A 17,513-nucleotide genomic window follows, 5' to 3' on the forward strand; every position below is an offset into this window, starting at 1 on the left:
CCCCCACCCTGAGCAGAAACCCTAAAGTTGCCATCTTGCAGGACATGTGCAACTGTCAGAAGATTAAAGTGAACACATTAGCAGGAGCATGTGCATACGTTATAAACCATGCATGTTACATCATGTGCTGAGGGCAGTGTTAATCAGGACAAACATCCTGGTTCAGGAGAATTTTAAAAATTAGTTGTCGGGGCGCCTGGGTGGCTCAGTCGGTTAAGCGTCCAACTTCAGCTCAGGTCACGATCTCACGGTCCGTGGGTTCGAGCCCCGCGTTGGGCTCTGGGCTGATGACTCGGAGCCTGGAGCCTGCTTCCGATTCTGTGTCTCCCTCTCTCTCTGCCCCTCCCCCGTTCATGCTCTGTCTCTCTCTGTCTCAAAAATAAATAAACGTTAAAATAAATAAATAAATAAAATTAGTTGTCATTCAGCAATTTCCATCTTAGGTTTAGGTAATGTTTATATATATTCACTAAGAGACTGTTTGTAATAGCTTTATTCATAACGGCCCCAAATTGAATATTACCTAAATGCCTATCAATAGTTGGATGGGTAGGGGTGCCTTGGTGGCTTAGTCGGTTAAGCATCCAACTCTTGATTTCAGCTCAGATCACGATCTCATGGCTCGTGAGATCAAGCTCCATGTTGAGCTATGCACTGACAGCTCAGAGCCTGCTTGGGATTCTCTCTCTCTCTCTCTCTCTCTCTCTCTCTCTCTCAAAATAAAAAAAATAGTTGGATCGGTAAATAAATTGTGGTGAATTCACACAATATAATTCTATACAGCAATGAAAATGGTCTATGATTACAGTCTGTGACTTAACTAAAGCCCACAAAGCTAATACTGAGTGAAAGAAGCCAGAAGCTAAAGGGTACATACTTTATGATTTCAGTTATATAAAGTTTAAAACCAGGCAAAACTAAGCTATGGTGATAGAGGTGGAGACGGTCCTTACCCCTGTGGGGTGCTCGTGTTTAGAAGAGGACATAACACGCTTCTTGGGGGTGCTTGCCGCGCTCTGGTTACCATGCTGGTTGCAATGGCTTTGTGAAAATTTAATGGGCCATGGTATGTATGCTTTTCTATATATGTTATACCTTAATACAATTTTTAGAAGTTATTTTAGAAAATTTTTAGAAGTTATTTTGTGTCACTCAAAAGACTAGAAGGTTTGATTTTGCTGGAACCCTGAGACAGGGGAAAACTCACTTTTAGCAGGAGAGGCTGTACCTAGATAAGTTTTTTTTTTGTTTTTGTTTTTATTTTCTTTCTTCACCAATGGTTTTAGAATTACGAAAGAAATGTGATTGAAGAAAACTGAAGAACATAGGAAAAACAAATAGTAAAATAAAAATCACCCACAATTCCATTTTTTAAATTAAACACTTAGCATTCTGATGTATATGCACACACTTTAAACTTTAATGGAGATAATATTTTGTGACTGTAATTCCGTTAATTTTCCTATGTCATTTTTCCTCTACAGAATTTTCAGTGGCTATTCTTATAGATTTGTATAAAGAACTACAATAATTTTATTTACCAACATTAGTATTTGACAATTATGTTGCTTCCTTTTTTCCCTTCTATTATAAAATTGCAGTAGACACTTTTATTGACAGATGTTTATGCAAATCTGTCCCCTATAATCTACTTAGGATAAATTCCTAGAAGTGCCTATGCAGGCTTAAATTCCTCTTTAGGCATTTGATACATATTGCCGAGTTGCCCTCCAGAAAAGTTTACCATATGCCCTACCAACAGCAGTGAATGACAGCCCCTGTATCTTTAATAATACTGTTAAGGTTACAGGGGTGCCTGGGTGGCTCAGTTGATTAAGCATCTGACTCTTGATTTCGACTCTGATCATGATCTCACTGTTCATGAATTTGAGCCCCACACTGAGGAATGCAGAGCCTGCTTGGGATTCTCTCTTTCAAAATAAATAAAACTAAAAAACATTGGAAAAAAATACTGATGCAATTCTCCAGTCCTGGTATTATGAATTTGAATTGGATGGAGTGAGGAGTGGATGAGGAGACAAAGTACTGGGGACATTTCCCAGTTTGCATTGAGATGGGAATGATTATGTGTCCAGAGAAAGCAAGGCTTTTTGTGTTCTTGAATTCTGTGATTTCACGAACACCTAGAAAATCACTCAGATTTATGAACAAATTTATGGAATTGACTTCTAAAAACAAAAATTTAAATCAAGCACCCAGAGGTGCCTGGGTGGCTCAGTCGGTTGAGTGTCCGACTTCGGCTCAGGTCATGATGCCACGGCTTGTGGGTTCGAGCTGACAGCTCAGAGCCTGGAGCCTGCTTCGGATTCTATGTTTACCTTCCCATCCCCTGCTCATGCTCTGTGTCGCTCTCTCTCAAAAATAAATAAATATTGTTTAAAAAATAAATCAAGCACCCAGAATATGGGGCTTCAGAATTGGACAGACCTGGATTTGCCTGCAAGCACTACTTCCTACCTGTGTGACTCTAGGCAAGTTGTTTAGCTTTCCTGAGCCTCAATTTCCACATCATTAAAAGCGACATGCTGGTACATGCCTCACAAGGTTGATGTACAAGGGGGTAAAGTGCTTAGTAGAGTGCTTGGAACATCCTAAGCACCAAGTACACGTTAGTTAACCACTTGTTTTTATTATTACTCTAGAGAAATACAACTTAAAAATGGGCACTACTGCAGTTGTTAAAAGCTTGGTTAAGTGCTTTGCCAAGTTCATGGGGAATTTCCCTTCCCCCCCTTTTTTTTTGGCCAGATTTTCACAATCAATAATGAGCTAATTGCTTCCTCCTGTTTCCCTGTAACTTTGGAACCTGTATGGGGAGACCTCTGAGTTTGTTGCTGAAGCGGAAACTTTAGCTGTCCTGTTGCTAAGGTGGAAACTTTTGATAGCCTTTTAGGGGTTAAGAGAAAAAAACCCAGACTTTTCAGTAGTCTAAAAAATGGTTTTCTACCCAGAGAGCCACATGAGGCAGGAAAAAAACAACAAAAAAACAAAACCTGATAGAAAATAAAAGTTTGAAGCCAAAACAAGAAAAGTTCCTGTTTTGCTCCAGTGAATATGACTGTTTTATACATCATGGGCAGCATTTTGCTAATGCAGAAAAGAGAGGCTGTTGCTAGGCAGTCCTTGATTCTGAGTTGCGATCCCTTTAATTTCAAGCTAAAGACTTGAATTGCTTCTTTAGTCCCTTCAGAACTCAAAGTTCTCCAAATGCAGAACTGTAACAATTAGTACATCATTTTCTGTGTAGTTCCTCTGCTTATCTTCCTCACTATACTGAAGTTCCTAGATTCAGACAAGTATAACAAAAAGACAAATCCTGGTGTATGTTCTGACAAGTACAGCCTAGCTTCACACTCCAGAAAAGCATCTAATTAAAGGTTAGGGAACTGAAGAACCTTGATGTGCTTGCCCAGAGAGTCACTTGAACCTCATAGAGACTCCCGTTTCTCACCGGAGATAATGATACTTCTGCAGATGGTTGCTAGGAAAGTCCATAAAAAGTGAAAGTACTCTGTTAGGTATAATTAATTGTATGAAATTCAGGGCTGGTTACTGGCAGTCATTCCTATGTCTGTCTCCCATGTTGGTGGTTGAGCTCCCTAAAGGGCAAGAACCACCTCTTGTTCATATTTATATTCTGGGCATTTAGTACAATTGCAGGGATAGTGAGTACTTGATACATGTTTGTCTAAAGGAGGAAGGGAAGGAAGGCAGTGAGTCTGAAGAAGTGCAGTGGGTCACCAATCCCTGCCTTTGTACCCTCATCAATAAGACCAAATGGGCATAGGCCTTCCCAGGTTCAAATAGGAAGTAGGAAAACTCTGGACCTCTGCTGTTAGACAGTAGGGGGAGCACCTAAGTCAACAATAAAGATGCCACTCTGCTGTTCACGTCTCTATATTTCACATTGCTTGTTTTCTTTTCTTGAAAAGTGACTTATGTACAACCTTGTGTTCATTTCAAGTGTACGTGGTATTTATATACATTACAAAATGGTTACCACATAGATCCAGTAAACCATCTGTGGCCATACAAAGTTTGTGCAATATTATCGACTGTATTCCCTATGTTGTACATTACATCCCTGTCTCTTTTTTTTTTTTTGTAAATACCTCTTAATCCCCTTTATCTATTTCACCCATCCTTCACCCCTTGTCCTCACATCACTGCTTTTTTTTTTTAAATGTAAACTCTGCATCCAACATGAGGCTTGAACTCATGACCCTGAGGTCAAGAGTCACATGCTCCACCAACTGAGCCAGCTAGGTGCCCCCCACATCACTTCTTTTAACATGTTATTCGTAGTCTTAACGATTGACGTAACACACTTGCAAAAATTCCAATGAGTAGTACAAAATATACTCAGCAGGTGAAAGTGGGTCCAGGCTACTCCCCATTTATACTTCTGCACATGGGTTTAGATGTTGAAACTGTGAAAGAGGAAAGAAATCTGAGCTAGAAGTCAGGAAATCTATGTGCTATACAGTTTCTTCCCCTCACTTATCTCTTTAGCAAATGGACACTACCTTTCCCGTCAACCAGATTGAGGAGAGGCGGGGGGAAGAGGAAAATCATCCACATTTATTCCTTCAACCAAACACAAAGCCTCTACCGGGCTCTGTTAGGACTGGTCATGGTAAACAAAACACAGCCCCCGCATTCTGGGATCTCCAGCTGGTGGGAATAAAGATAACATTTTCTGGAAATAAAAAGCTGTGGGGGAGAGAGATGCAAAAACAAACTTCACAGATACCACATGGTCACTTTTTCATATGTCCGTAGGATCTCAAAATGACTGTCACTCCTGTGCAGAGCTCCTTGTGACGCCAAAGTGTACACCTACAGTTTTCCCCAGGAACACTTGCTTTAGCCAGAGATGTAAATGGTGGGTGGCCATGGAATATCTTAGACACTTGCCACTTGTTAAATGACTCAGCTCCCAGAGCTGCCACTTCCAGGCCTTTTCCCACGTTCGGCTTATGTCCCATACCCTCCCACTACGGAAAGGGAAAAAAAGCCCACGTTCTTGAGAGTTCCTGCCCCACAAGTATTTCCTAGCTTCGTTAAGAAACAGATTTTACATGTCTAATTCATGCCACACTGACAGAGGGACACAAAAATGAACGTAAGACACTGATTGTGGTGCGCAATCCGTATCTCGTTGCAGACACAAACTTCTAACTTTATGTCTCCGCTCCTACAGCTGAAAAGCCAGTTTCATATACATTGGTTTATTCATGCCTCAAAACCGTCGTAGGTCATAATCTGCTTGAGCACAGTGGGTTACAATTAAGGCGTGTGATATTCCTCATCTTGGTCCTTCAGTGCCCACGAATTTAATAAAGGAGGAAACTGATGCTCAAAGAGGTGAAGGGTCCAGCACTTCAGAAGCACTTTAGCCAGCGCAGGTACAGAGCCGGTAAACAGGCCAACTGCGGGGCGAGGGACCGGCGGGGAGTCCTACCTCACGCGGCCCCGCCCACTCTCCCCGCCGCGGGAAGCTGTCACCTGGCCGCCAGGGCGCATGTGCACTCAGGCCCCAGGAAGCCGTCGGCTCACGTGATCCTCCCGCCCCTCTCACATGACCTCTCTCCCAGAGGCGGGGACCTTCGGCCAAGATGGCGGCCTACCTGCAGTGGCGGCGTTTCGTTTTCTTCGACAAGGAGCTGGTGAAGGAGCCGCTGGGCAACGATGGGGCTGCTCCCGCGGCTGCACCTGCCTCAGGGCCCGCTGCTTCTAAGTTCCTTTGCCTTCCTCCTGGCATCACTGTCTGCGACTCAGGCCGAGGGAGCCTCGTCTTTGGAGATATCCTTCCTCTGGAGCTGTCTGTTCCCTCCCCGGATCCCTGAAGAGATCCAGCTGGGATGGAATCTGTCGGTCAGAGGGGTTCGTGTTACGTGACACTTTCCTTTAGGTGGGCGCCCAGTGGCTCCTTCTGTGGCCTGAGGGAAGAAAGGAGGAAGTCCGTTCTGTAACTTGTTGCCAACTGAGCAATCGTGGGCAAGGCAACCTCTTCGGGCTTCCATTTACTTCTCTGTGAAAGAGCTGTAAGATACCAGTTTGGCAAGGTTATTTTTAAGATCTAAACAGCGCATGCAGGTTGGTTTTACAAGATGAATGTGTAAGGTGGCATGATCTCTCCTGCCCAAATTGTGGGCAAGGAGATACATGAGACTAGAAGTTTGCTGCTTTGTTCTTCATATTGTTGCTACTAAACTCTGGTCTCCGTTTTCACTGTTTTTAAGATGGAGAACTTTTAGGAGATAATATGTGGAGAAATTCTTGAAAATTTGAGAGAGATTAAATAATATATGTTAGTAGTTGTCTGGGATCTGGTCTAAATAGAAGTCTCTCTCTTTGGAAAGGAGGTTCCTTGACTATTCTACACATATGGAAGGCCAAATCTGGTTCTTGCCCCGCTCTCTACAGCTTACAGGCTTCCAAGCCTACAAACTACGGGTGACACACCTATATCAGCTGAAGCAGCACAATATTTTGGCATCTGTTGGTGAAGATGAAGAAGGCATCAACCCCCTGGTGAGTCCCAGAAAGGAAGTGGGAAAGGCCCAGGCCCTGGGAATGGCTGTTGGAGGGTGAGTAGTATTCACATATCTGAGGTCTGTTCACAGGTAAAAATCTGGAACCTGGAAAAGAGAGATGGTGGCAATCCACTCTGCACTCGCATCTTCCCTGCCATCCCAGGAACAGAGCCAACTGTTGTGTCTTGTTTGACTGTCCATGAAAATCTCAACTTTATGGCCATTGGTAAGCGGAAGAAGGCAAAGCTAACACTCCGTGGTTTTTATAGATTTTCTTCAGAGTTGCTTTTGCAGCTTGTCTTCATTGTTTTAATGAGACCACTTTATACTGAACTAAGGCCTTTGAGCGGGAAAGCATTTAGTTTCGTTCTTTGAAAAAGAGCCTGTGTGCACCGATTTTTATGTTAACCATTGGAAGAGTTAGATATAAGGAGAAAGCTTGTTACTTCTTTTTTTAAGTTTATTTATTTTGAGAGTGAGAACGAGTCAGGTAGAGGGGCAGAGAGAGAGAGGGAAAGAGAGAGAATCTCAAGCAGGTTCCATGCTGTCAGCACAGAGCCCGACACAGGGCTCAATCCCACAAACCATGAGGTTATGACTTGAGCCGAAATCAAGAGTCAAATGCTTAACTGACTGAGCCACCCAAGCACCCTGAAAGCTTATCACTTCTAACAAGTGCCTTAAATGGTCTTTTTCCCCTTCTGTGCTCCCTGATCTTTTCAGCCTCAATGAAGTGCTGTTTCCTGGTCCCCTACAGGTTTCACAGATGGCAGTGTTACATTGAACAAAGGAGACATCACACGGGACCGGCATAGCAAGACCCAGATTCTGCACAAGGGCAACTATCCTGTTACTGGACTGGCGTTTCGCCAAGCAGGAAAGACCACTCATTTGTTTGTTGTGACAACTGAGAATGTTCAGGTATGATGGGGGCCTGCACTGTTAGGGGCAGGCAAGAAAGGGGCCTACGATAAGGAAATGATGAGAGGCAGGGTTCTTAAACTCTTCATCATGTAGCCTTGAGTCATTTGCCCAGCTTAATGTTTTATTTTTTCAACGTTTATTTATTTTTGGGACAGAGAGAGACAGAGCATGAACGGGGGAGGGGCAGAGAGAGAGGGAGACACAGAATCGGAAACAGGCTCCAGGCTCTGAGCCATCAGCCCAGAGCCCGACGCGGGGCTCGAACTCACAGACCGCGAGATCGTGACCTGGCTGAAGTCGGACGCTTAACCGACTGCGCCACCCAGGCGCCCCTTATTTTTTCACTTAAGAGGCAAGGAAGAGTCAGAGTTAGGAAAAGAACAATGGGCTTGTAGTGAAAGACCTGCTTTTTTCCCCTAACTTGTTAAGTAACATCGGACAAGGTATTTTACTTTGTTGGTGTCTGATGCTCTTAATTTCTAACAGTCTACTCCCAAGTATGGTCTTGGTAAAAGTTCAGAATTATTGCATTTCTTGTAGTGGCAGTTTTCCTGTAGTTAGTGACCATACACACAGAGGGAGAAAATGTGGGTGATGGTAATGGACAAAGCAAGGAGCCAGGGAAAGTGTTAGGGTGCTAAGAGTCAAAAAGAAAGAGAGCCAGTATGGAGATGGGAATACCTTTGGGAAGGCTTAGATGCCCCCTCCTGAAAGGGAGCCTGTTAACGCCTTTCTTCTTGCAGTCCTATATAGTTTCTGGAAAGGACTACCCTCGTGTGGAGTTGGACACCCATGGTTGTGGCCTGCGCTGCTCAGCTCTAAGCGACCCTTCTCAGGACCTGCAGTTCATAGTGGCTGGAGACGAATGTGTCTACTTGTACCAGCCTGATGAACGTGGGCCCTGCTTTGCCTTCGAGGGCCATAAACTCATTGCTCACTGGTTTAGAGGCTACCTTGTCATTGTCTCCCGTGACCGGAAGGTTTCTCCCAAGTAAGGACTCCATGGGGAAGGGAAAGGGAGAAGGCTCCACTTGTTCGCCAGAATTAGCATGATTTTAAAATCCTAATACCCCAATCCTGTCAGTCTGCTACTTTGGTTTTCTGTACATTGTCCTCACACTTAGATTCAGTTGTAACATTTTTACTGAAAAAATGTATTTTTGCTACAGGTATTTGCTAAGTGCCCTAGAACGCCCCAGGGAATTTTTGACCTGTTTTTGTTTTTTTTACTCTTCAGTCAAAACACACTGGGTGGCGGAACAAGGAAATGAGCAGTGGAGAAGCTATAAAGGGCTGGGGAATGCAGGACACAGTATTTTTATTCTGAGCCACCTGAAAAGGGGTGGCAGGCTCTTCCTCATGATGGAAATGATCCGTGTCAGTGTTTATCTTCAGTCAGCACTAAGCGCAGTATCTCACATATACCAGGGGCTAATTATATGAATGGGTGTTTGGATGTTCTTAATTTTTTAAGCCACCCTTTATGTTAATGGTAGGATCCTGAAAGGTACGATCAGGTCTATGTGTTCTCTTCCTACAACTGCCCATGCAATGCTGCATTTATGGGATATGCTGCTAGAGGGGCCAGAGGGTGATTTGTTCTGGGCAGAGTAGGCAGCACCAAAGTTGTCATGGAAAGAGGAGCTGGTGCAAATAGCCGGTGCTTTTTCTTTCCCACACAGGTCGGAGTTTACCAGTAGGGACTCCCAGAGCTCCGACAAGCAGATCCTCAACATCTACGACCTGTGCAACAAGTTCATAGCCTATAGTGCCGTCTTTGAGGACGTAGTGGACGTTCTTGCTGAGTGGGGCTCCCTGTACGTGCTGACGCGGGATGGGCGGGTCCACGCGCTGCAGGAGAAGGACACACAGACCAAACTGGAGGCAAGGCCACCAGATTTCCAGAGCTGGCCACGGGCACCCAGACGCAGGTGTAGGAACAGGCTCCTCTTGGAGGCCAAGTCACCTTGGCCAGGGTGTTTCCTTCCCTTTGGGGCACAGCCTTACCTAGCTCCTTTAGGGCCGAATTACAAGGTAAATGGCCTGGGATGAGGTTTTAAGAGTAAAGTAATGGCTGAGAGCCTGAGTCCACTCTCAGGGTCCATTCTGTCTGCAGAGAGCCTTGGAAAGTAAGGCCATGTTGGACTTCGGGGTATCTGAGAGGTCTTGCCCTGTCTAGGATCTAGGCAGATCAGAAATCCAGGACCGTCTGGCTTGTGTGTTGTAGCTGCTTTCTGGTAGGGTGTCTCCTGAGGACTGCTTCTAGTAATTTTCTAATCTCTCTCCCCTTGCAGATGCTGTTTAAGAAGAACCTATTTGAAATGGCCATTAACCTGGCCAAGAGCCAGCACCTAGATAGTGATGGGTTGGCCCAGATCTTCATGCAGTATGGGGACCATCTCTACAGCAAGGGCAACCACGATGGGGCTGTTCAACAGTATATCCGGTTAGTCTTGGGTGCTTTAGGATATAGCTCTGAATGCAGCCAGATAGACTAACACCTGGACTTGGGTTAGGGGAGTGGACTCCACCAAAAGGAGCCATTCTTTTTCCCTGCAGAAACTGTGATGGCCTGGGTGAGAAGTTGGTACAGTTCACCGTAAAGGGAACATTTAGGGTCAAATATTACATGACCAGGGTGCAGTGGAGCTGATGAGTATCTCTTGTTTTAAACCTTATTTTGTTTTTACCTGTGTATCTATGTTTTTTAAGTAGGCTTCACACCCAATGTGAGGCTTGAACTCACAACCCAGAGATCAAGAGTTACATGCTCTACTGACAGAGCCAGCCAGGCACCCGTTCTTGTTTAGGCTGGCCTTTGTTACTATTCATTTTTGGGGCACCTGGCTGGCACAGTTGGTAGAGCACACGACTCTTGATTTCAGCATCATGAGTTCAAGTCCCACATTGGGCACAAAGCTTAGTTTAAAAAAAAAAAAATTCATTTTGATCTGATTTGTTTGTTTGTTTCTTTTGAGAGACACAGCACAAGTGGGGGAGGGGCAGAGAGATGAGGACAGAGGATCTGAAGCGGGCTCTGCACTGGCAGCAGAGAGCCCGATGGGGGGCTCAAACTCATGAACCATGAGATCATGACCTGAGCCAAAGGCAGACACTTAACCGACCGAGCTACCCAGGCGCCCCTTGATTTGATTCTTTAAAGGGAAAGGGTATTCATCTCTTGGCTTCTACAGTTTCTTCCCTTGAAGAAACCCTAATTCTTGAAATTTTCTGCCCTACTAAGAGGTGGTGTGAACCTGTCTGGCCTCTCTACCTTTCTAGAATTCCTATCTTCAGCCATATTTAAGAACCAGTGCTGTGTTAGCCTTGCATCTCATGTGGTCTACAGTCTAGTAGCATTGATATCATCCAGGTCTTGTTAGAAATACAGATTCACAGGCCTCCCCCCAGACGTGCTGAGGATCTGCAAGTGATGCCTAGGCACATGAAAGAGAAGTACGCTGATCCAGATGCTGTTTGATGCACGTGTCTCTCTAGAACCATTGGAAAGTTGGAGCCATCCTATGTGATCCGCAAGTTTCTGGATGCCCAGCGCATCCACAACCTGACCGCCTACCTACAGACCCTGCACCGGCAGTCCCTGGCCAATGCTGACCACACTACCCTGCTGCTCAACTGCTATACCAAGCTCAAGGACAGTTCGAAGCTAGAGGAGTTCATCAAGGTGCAGGGTGGTGGTGGTGGTGGTGGTAGATTCCCCGAGGGCCCCACTGAGCGGGAGGTGGCTTTACCAGGGTTTGCCCCTTTTTCAGCAGATGCAGGGAGAAGAAAGGGCTCACCTTATTTGGGGACCAGGACCCTCTGGTCTATAAACTGGGAAGAGGAATAGCCTTTCCTGCTAGTTCTCTCCTGTCTCCCTCTTGTTTTTTGATGCTTGAACTTTTGAGGGTATGTAAGCTCAGGGAATTAACAGTGGTGGGCCCCTGGGTCCCCAGAGGTGTCCCTGTAATAGTAGGGGAAGAGGAAGACTTTAGCTCTTAAAACCTTACTGAGAAGTAGGAGAACCTAGTGTTTTAAAACCGTGGACTTTCTTTAATTTTTTTTTTTGTCTCCAACCCTCCCGGCCGCAACTTTATTGTTATCTTAAGAATCTGTCAGGGGGCACCTGGCTGGCTCAGTTGGTAGAACATGCAAATCTAGATCTCCAGGTCGTGAGTTCAAGCCCCACATTGGGCCTAGAGCTTGTGTTAAAAAAAAAAAAAAAAAAAAAGAATCTGGTCTCAGATGCAGGTTTCCTCTCCCTTCTCCAACCACAACCTTTCTGTGAATGATTTTGTCTGACGTCTCCCTGGCAGACCAAGAGTGAGAGCGAAGTCCACTTTGATGTGGAGACAGCCATCAAGGTCCTCCGGCAGGCTGGCTACTACTCCCATGCCCTCTACTTGGCTGAGAACCATGCACATCATGAGTGGTACTTAAAGATTCAGCTAGAGGACATTAAAGTAAGTGAGACTCTTGACCCAGACAGAGACCTGTTCTTTTTCCAGGACATCCCCGGAATGATGAAAGTACTTCCTGGTGGGAAGGCAGGAGCATGCGCTTACTCTGCCCTTACCTCTCCACAGAATTATCAGGAAGCCCTTCGGTACATCGGCAAGCTGCCTTTTGAGCAGGCAGAGAGCAACATGAAACGCTATGGCAAGATCCTCATGCACCACATACCAGAGCAGACGACCCAGTTGCTGAAGGGACTGTGTACCGACTATCAGCCTAGCCTCGAAGGCCGAGGTGACAGGGAGGCTCCAGGCTGCAGGGTGAGACGTCAAGGAGAATGGCTTTTGGACAACAGGGATCACTTCCGGGGCCTCATGGATACCACACCCACTCACTCGGCCTCCTCTCTCCTCCCTTGCCATCCTAGGCCAACTCAGAGGAGTTCATCCCCATCTTTGCCAACAACCCTCGAGAGTTGAAAGCTTTCCTAGAACACATGAGTGAAGTACAGCCTGACTCCCCGCAGGGCATCTATGACACACTCCTCGAGCTGCGGCTACAGAACTGGGCCCATGAGAAAGATCCACAGGTGAGGCCTGGCGAAAGCTGCAGCAGATGCTGGAGAAAAGACAGCCCTTCCATCTTTTGTGGTTGCCTTTTGCTGCATTCTTTAGACCAGTGACCCCTCACCCTTGGGGGCTAACTGGTTCCTCCGTGAAGAGGCGATCGAAGAGGCAGTTGACTTGCCTTGTCACAAGAGAGCTTTGTGATTTTTTTCCCCCTTATGCCCAGCAACTCTACCCTCCTTCCCTAGGTCAAAGAGAAGCTTCATGCAGAGGCCATCTCCCTGCTGAAGAGCGGCCGCTTCTGCGACGTCTTTGACAAGGCCCTGGTCCTCTGCCAGATGCACGACTTCCAGGATGGGGTCCTTTACCTCTATGAGCAGGGGAAGCTGTAAGATTTGGGGCAACTTCAGGGAAGGGGGAGGATCCGGTTTTCCAGGGACAGCCACTGAGGTGCGCCTTGCCCCGGCCCCAGGTTCCAGCAGATCATGCACTACCACATGCAGCATGAGCAGTACCGGCAGGTGATTGCTGTGTGCGAGCGCCACGGGGAGCAGGAGCCGTCCCTGTGGGAGCAGGCACTCAGCTACTTTGCCCGCAAGGAGGAGGACTGCAAGGAGTATGTGGCGGCCGTGCTCAAGCACATCGAGAGCAAGAACCTCATGCCACCGCTTCTAGGTACTTCAGAGGGCGGTAGGGAGGGGTGCAGGCTGCCCACAGCTCTGGGGCAGGGGCGCTTCCATTCTATCGAGAGGGTGCTGCTCGGTTCACTGTCTTGTTTCCTTCCGGGCCCAATCTCAGTGGTGCAGACTCTGGCCCACAACTCCACAGCCACCCTGTCTGTCATCCGGGACTACCTGGTCCAAAAACTACAGAAACAGAGCCAGCAGATTGCACAGGACGAGCTCCGGGTGCGACGGTACCGAGAGGAGACCACCCGCATCCGCCAGGAGATCCAGGAGCTCAAGGCGAGGTACTTGGCGACTAGATATGTGGAGGGGGGATAATCTTGTTCTTCACTGGGTGTCATTAAATACTTTTCATAGAGGATTGTATGAAAATGTGTTCAAACTTTGCATTTTTGAAGATCTGTTTTAATGGAAGAATTCCAAAGAATGGTTTATTCCATAGATCGTTATTTATTAGGTTTTTGGAGGATGTTAACTTGCAGCAGGTGTTTTTCTTTTTATGAGTCTGTATTTTTTTCTAAAGACACATTTTTTTTTTTTTTTTTTTTTTTTTTTAAGAGAGGGAAAGGGAGAGAGGGCGAGAGCAGGGGAGGGCTGTGAGATCATGACCTGAGCTAAAATCAGGAGTCAGATGGCAAGCACTGATCTTTTTTTTTTTTTTTTAATTTTTTTTTTTCAACGTTTATTTATTTTTGGGACAGAGAGAGACAGAGCATGAACGGGGGAGGGGCAGAGAGAGAGGGAGACACAGAATCGGAAGCAGGCTCCAGGCTCTGAGCCATCAGCCCAGAGCCTGACGCGGGGCTCGAACTCACGGACCGCGAGATCGTGACCTGGCTGAAGTCAGACGCTTAACCGACTGCGCCACCCAGGCACCCTGGCAAGCACTGATCTTAACACAGACAGAAAAAAGCCCTGCCATGTGGAGCTTACAACATAGAGGTAGGCAGGCGCTGAATACATTCAACAAAATATTATAGTATGTCAGATGGTGATAAGGTCTAAGGAGAAAACTAGTTTAAGAAGGGGAGTGGGGTGCTGTGTGTGTGTGTGTGTGTGTGCACTCATTTATAAGGTGGCCAGGAAAGTCCTCACTGGAAGGATCACGTCTAAGTAAAGATCTGAAAGGTACAAGTTCCCCAGCTGTGGAACGAATGTCACGGGGATGAAAGGTACAGCACAGGGAACGTAGTCGGTGTGGTAATGGTGCTGTGTGGTGACAGATGGTAGGTACACTTGTGGTGAGCGTATAGCGCAACACACAGACTTGTCAATCACCATGTTGTACACCCAAAAATAATGTAACGTATGTTAATTATACTTCAATTAAAAACAACAACAAAAAAACGGCGCCTGGGTAGCTCACTCGGGTTGTGTCCGACTTCAGCTCAGGTCATGATCTCAAGGTTCACGGGTTTGAGTCCCGTGTCAGGCTCGCTGCTGTCAGCTCGGAGCCTGCTTCGGATCCTCTGTCCCCTTCTCTCCCCGCCCCTCCCCCACTCGTGTGTGTGTGCTCCCTCTGTCTCAAAAATAAACAAACGTGAAAAATTTTTAAAAACCGTGAAAGACAATTTAGTGGTGGTTGTGAAAACTGAACCGGTTAGCCGGACTTGCTGGAAGCACGCTGAGACTCTGCAGGCCCGGGCGGCATCCTCATTTCACTCCCTTTTGGTGGTTAAGAGCAAGACCTTGTAGTCCCTCGACAGGGACCCCTCATCGACTCCAGCCACCTTCTCTCTGCACCCGGCTCTTGGCTCTGCCCCCACTCTTTGCCACTCCTTTCTGGTCTCCCTTGCCTGCAGTCCGAAGATTTTCCAGAAGACCAAGTGCAGCATCTGTAACAGTGCCTTGGAGCTGCCCTCGGTCCACTTTCTCTGCGGCCACTCCTTCCACCAGCACTGCTTTGAGAGTTACTCGGAAAGTGATGCCGACTGCCCCACCTGCCTCCCTGAAAACCGGAAGGTCATGGATATGATCCGGGCCCAGGAACAGAAACGCGATCTCCATGATCAGTTCCAGCACCAGGTGGGCATGAGTGGGTAGATGACTGCCCCACTCACGGAGAGTCACGGGAGCATTCGCTTCTTTTCTTTCCTCCTCCTCAGGACAGGACACCTGCAGTTCTGATTCTTCTCTCCTCTTTCCCTGCAGCTCAAGTGCTCCAACGATAGCTTCTCTGTGATTGCTGACTACTTCGGCCGAGGGGTTTTCAACAAATTGACTCTGCTGACCGACCCTCCCACGGCCAGGCTGACTGCAAGCCTGGAGGCTGGGCTGCAGCGGGACTTGCTCATGCACTCCAGGAGGGGCACTTAAACAGCTCAGGGGAAGGGGTGTGATAGTGGAGGCACAGTAGTAGGGACATGGGGGACAGAGGCAGGGCTGTTGCACAGGAGTCAGGCAGACATGCCCAGGACTCCACCCTGATCTGATGCCATAGCCCTCAGGACTAAAGAGGACTTTTTCTCCCTTCTTCGGCCAGCCCGCCATTCCTCCTGTTGACTTTTTGAGCAGTGTGGATCATTCCAGACCAGCGGGGGAGGGTACCTCAGCAACCTCTGAGTGTGGACAATAGCTGCTTTGTTCTCTATCCAAGGGCACCAGGCTGTGCTTGGGTCCTTGCTCCCAGAGTCTATAAATAAAAGAATATAATGGTTTGGGGGTTGAAGGTTTTGTTCTGGGGACTTCCTGGTGATTCTTAATTGTGCAAGATGTACTTTCCCTCTGCTCTTGTAGAACTCCAATTCCCTTCTTGCAGGGTTCTTTGAAGATTATGTTGACAAGACCTCATTCCAGTAATGGGTGGGGCTGGTGGCCTCCAGTAGACCAGTTTACTGAAGAGCCTCAGTGACGAAAGGCCTGGTACCTGAGCTCCAGGAGCAACCTGGACCAAGGCCCCCAGACTAGCGCCTGCTCTTTAGTCCGGCTGGTCTCAGTGGCTCTTGTTTGCACAAAATACTCAAGCAGGAGGCAGATTCTGGTGGGAATCCTGGGGTTTGAGCCTGCCTTCATTATGCATAGGTTGGTGTCTTCCCGGATTTAGTACCAAGTGATAAGATAGAAGGGCCTTGGTTGAAACGCTTTTTTTCCTACCTCTTGGAAGCTGCCCATTGAAGTTTGTGTGGCTACGTGTCTGCCTACAAATGTGTCGGAAGACTGCTCTTACTTGTTACTCAGCTGAAAAGTAACTCGGACATTGTGCTTTAGAGTTTAGGTAGTATGTGGAAAAGGGAGAGTACAACTGTATTTGCAGTGGCTACGAATACAGACTTCGGGGCCGCTGACCTAAGTTTGAATCCTAGTTTGATTTAGGTTGTCTCTTACCTCCTCTGAACCTGTTTCTTCGTCTGTACATTAGGAATGACAACATCGCGTATAGCTGTTGTGAAGGCCTGAGGCGCGAATGGGTGTCCAGTTCCTTGGTGGTAGTTAGCACGTGGGCACTCAGTGCATGGTTATTAATACAAGCACTTTCTCCAGCACTTTTCCCACTAATAATTATGTGCCATTTATAACGGCACTCCCACTTGGGTTGTCTTTTTTTTCACGTTTGTTTATTTTTTGAGAGAGACACAGTGTGAGCAGGAGGAGGGGCAGAGAGAGGGAGACACAGAATCCATAACAGGCTCCAGGCTCTGTGCTGTCAGCAGAGTCCAACATGGGACTCCAACCCACGAACTGGGAGATCATGACCTGAGCCAAGAGCTAAAGTGAGACATTTACCCGACTGAGCCACCCAGGCGCCCCCCTTCTTGGGGCATGACCTTTGATCTCTGAGCCAGTCTCCTCAGTTAAGAAATACGAGTGTTGCCTATTTCAGGGCTGTGGCAGAGGGAAGTTTTAATAGAACAAAGGAAGCACCGCATCAGTTTCACTAATTGTGCCACAGCCAAGGAGATAAAGCTGTAGAATTCTGGGTGACCAACTTTCTGCAGCATCCTCTTATCTGGAGGTGTTGAATCCAGTGGAAGGGGCATGGAAGTTACCCAAGGACGCTTTACTTCAAACGCAGCATTTTAGAGTTAATACTTTTCCTGTCGGGCCCTGCTAACTTTGGCTTGGCCCTTTGGGTGGCGTCGGAGGGCTGCTCTGCGGATAAATCTGGGGAGCATCTCTTAGTCATTGACCATCAGTACTCCCAGCTCAGAACGAGGTATATGTAAAATAATGAATGGTTAATAGGCCCGGGTCTCCAGCAAGGAAGACGGGCGCACAGGGTCCCCAAGGTCCCCACCAGCCGGGTGGAGTAGGGGCGGTAACAGAAGGGTAAGGTCAGGTCTGTCGCAATCCTTCTAATTCCCGCCCCGAGGGTGGTCCTCCCC

General features: G+C 47.1%; 1 protein-coding gene across 3 annotated transcripts; it reads left to right on the top strand.

Annotated features, from left to right (window-relative positions):
- The first annotated feature begins 5,618 nt into the window (after positions 1 to 5,618).
- VPS11 (VPS11 core subunit of CORVET and HOPS complexes) lies at positions 5,619 to 15,848 on the top strand. 3 transcript variants are annotated; one of them, XM_047071160.1, is made up of 16 exons: positions 5,619 to 5,826; positions 6,410 to 6,558; positions 6,651 to 6,786; positions 7,318 to 7,481; positions 8,228 to 8,475; positions 9,167 to 9,368; positions 9,779 to 9,930; positions 10,983 to 11,169; positions 11,801 to 11,947; positions 12,071 to 12,259; positions 12,367 to 12,528; positions 12,754 to 12,893; positions 12,978 to 13,180; positions 13,304 to 13,475; positions 14,994 to 15,216; positions 15,343 to 15,848. In XM_047071160.1, exons 1-16 carry the CDS (start codon positions 5,640 to 5,642, stop codon positions 15,505 to 15,507), a joined length of 2,826 nt encoding a protein of 941 aa, XP_046927116.1. In that variant the 5' UTR covers positions 5,619 to 5,639; the 3' UTR covers positions 15,508 to 15,848. The 3 variants fall into 3 exon arrangements, with proteins under 3 accessions (XP_046927116.1, XP_046927117.1, XP_046927118.1); XM_047071161.1 differs by having other exon boundaries at positions 5,626 to 5,898; positions 6,451 to 6,558; XM_047071162.1 differs by lacking the exon at positions 5,619 to 5,826 and adding an exon at positions 5,853 to 5,935 and having other exon boundaries at positions 6,387 to 6,558.
- Positions 15,849 to 17,513: the final 1,665 nt, after the last annotated feature.

Source organism: Lynx rufus, unplaced genomic scaffold (assembly GCF_022079265.1).
Source record: "Lynx rufus isolate CCGP_SWC_20201006 ecotype Redwood Valley unplaced genomic scaffold, mLynRuf1.p SCAF_9, whole genome shotgun sequence".
NCBI lineage: Eukaryota > Metazoa > Chordata > Mammalia > Carnivora > Felidae > Lynx > Lynx rufus.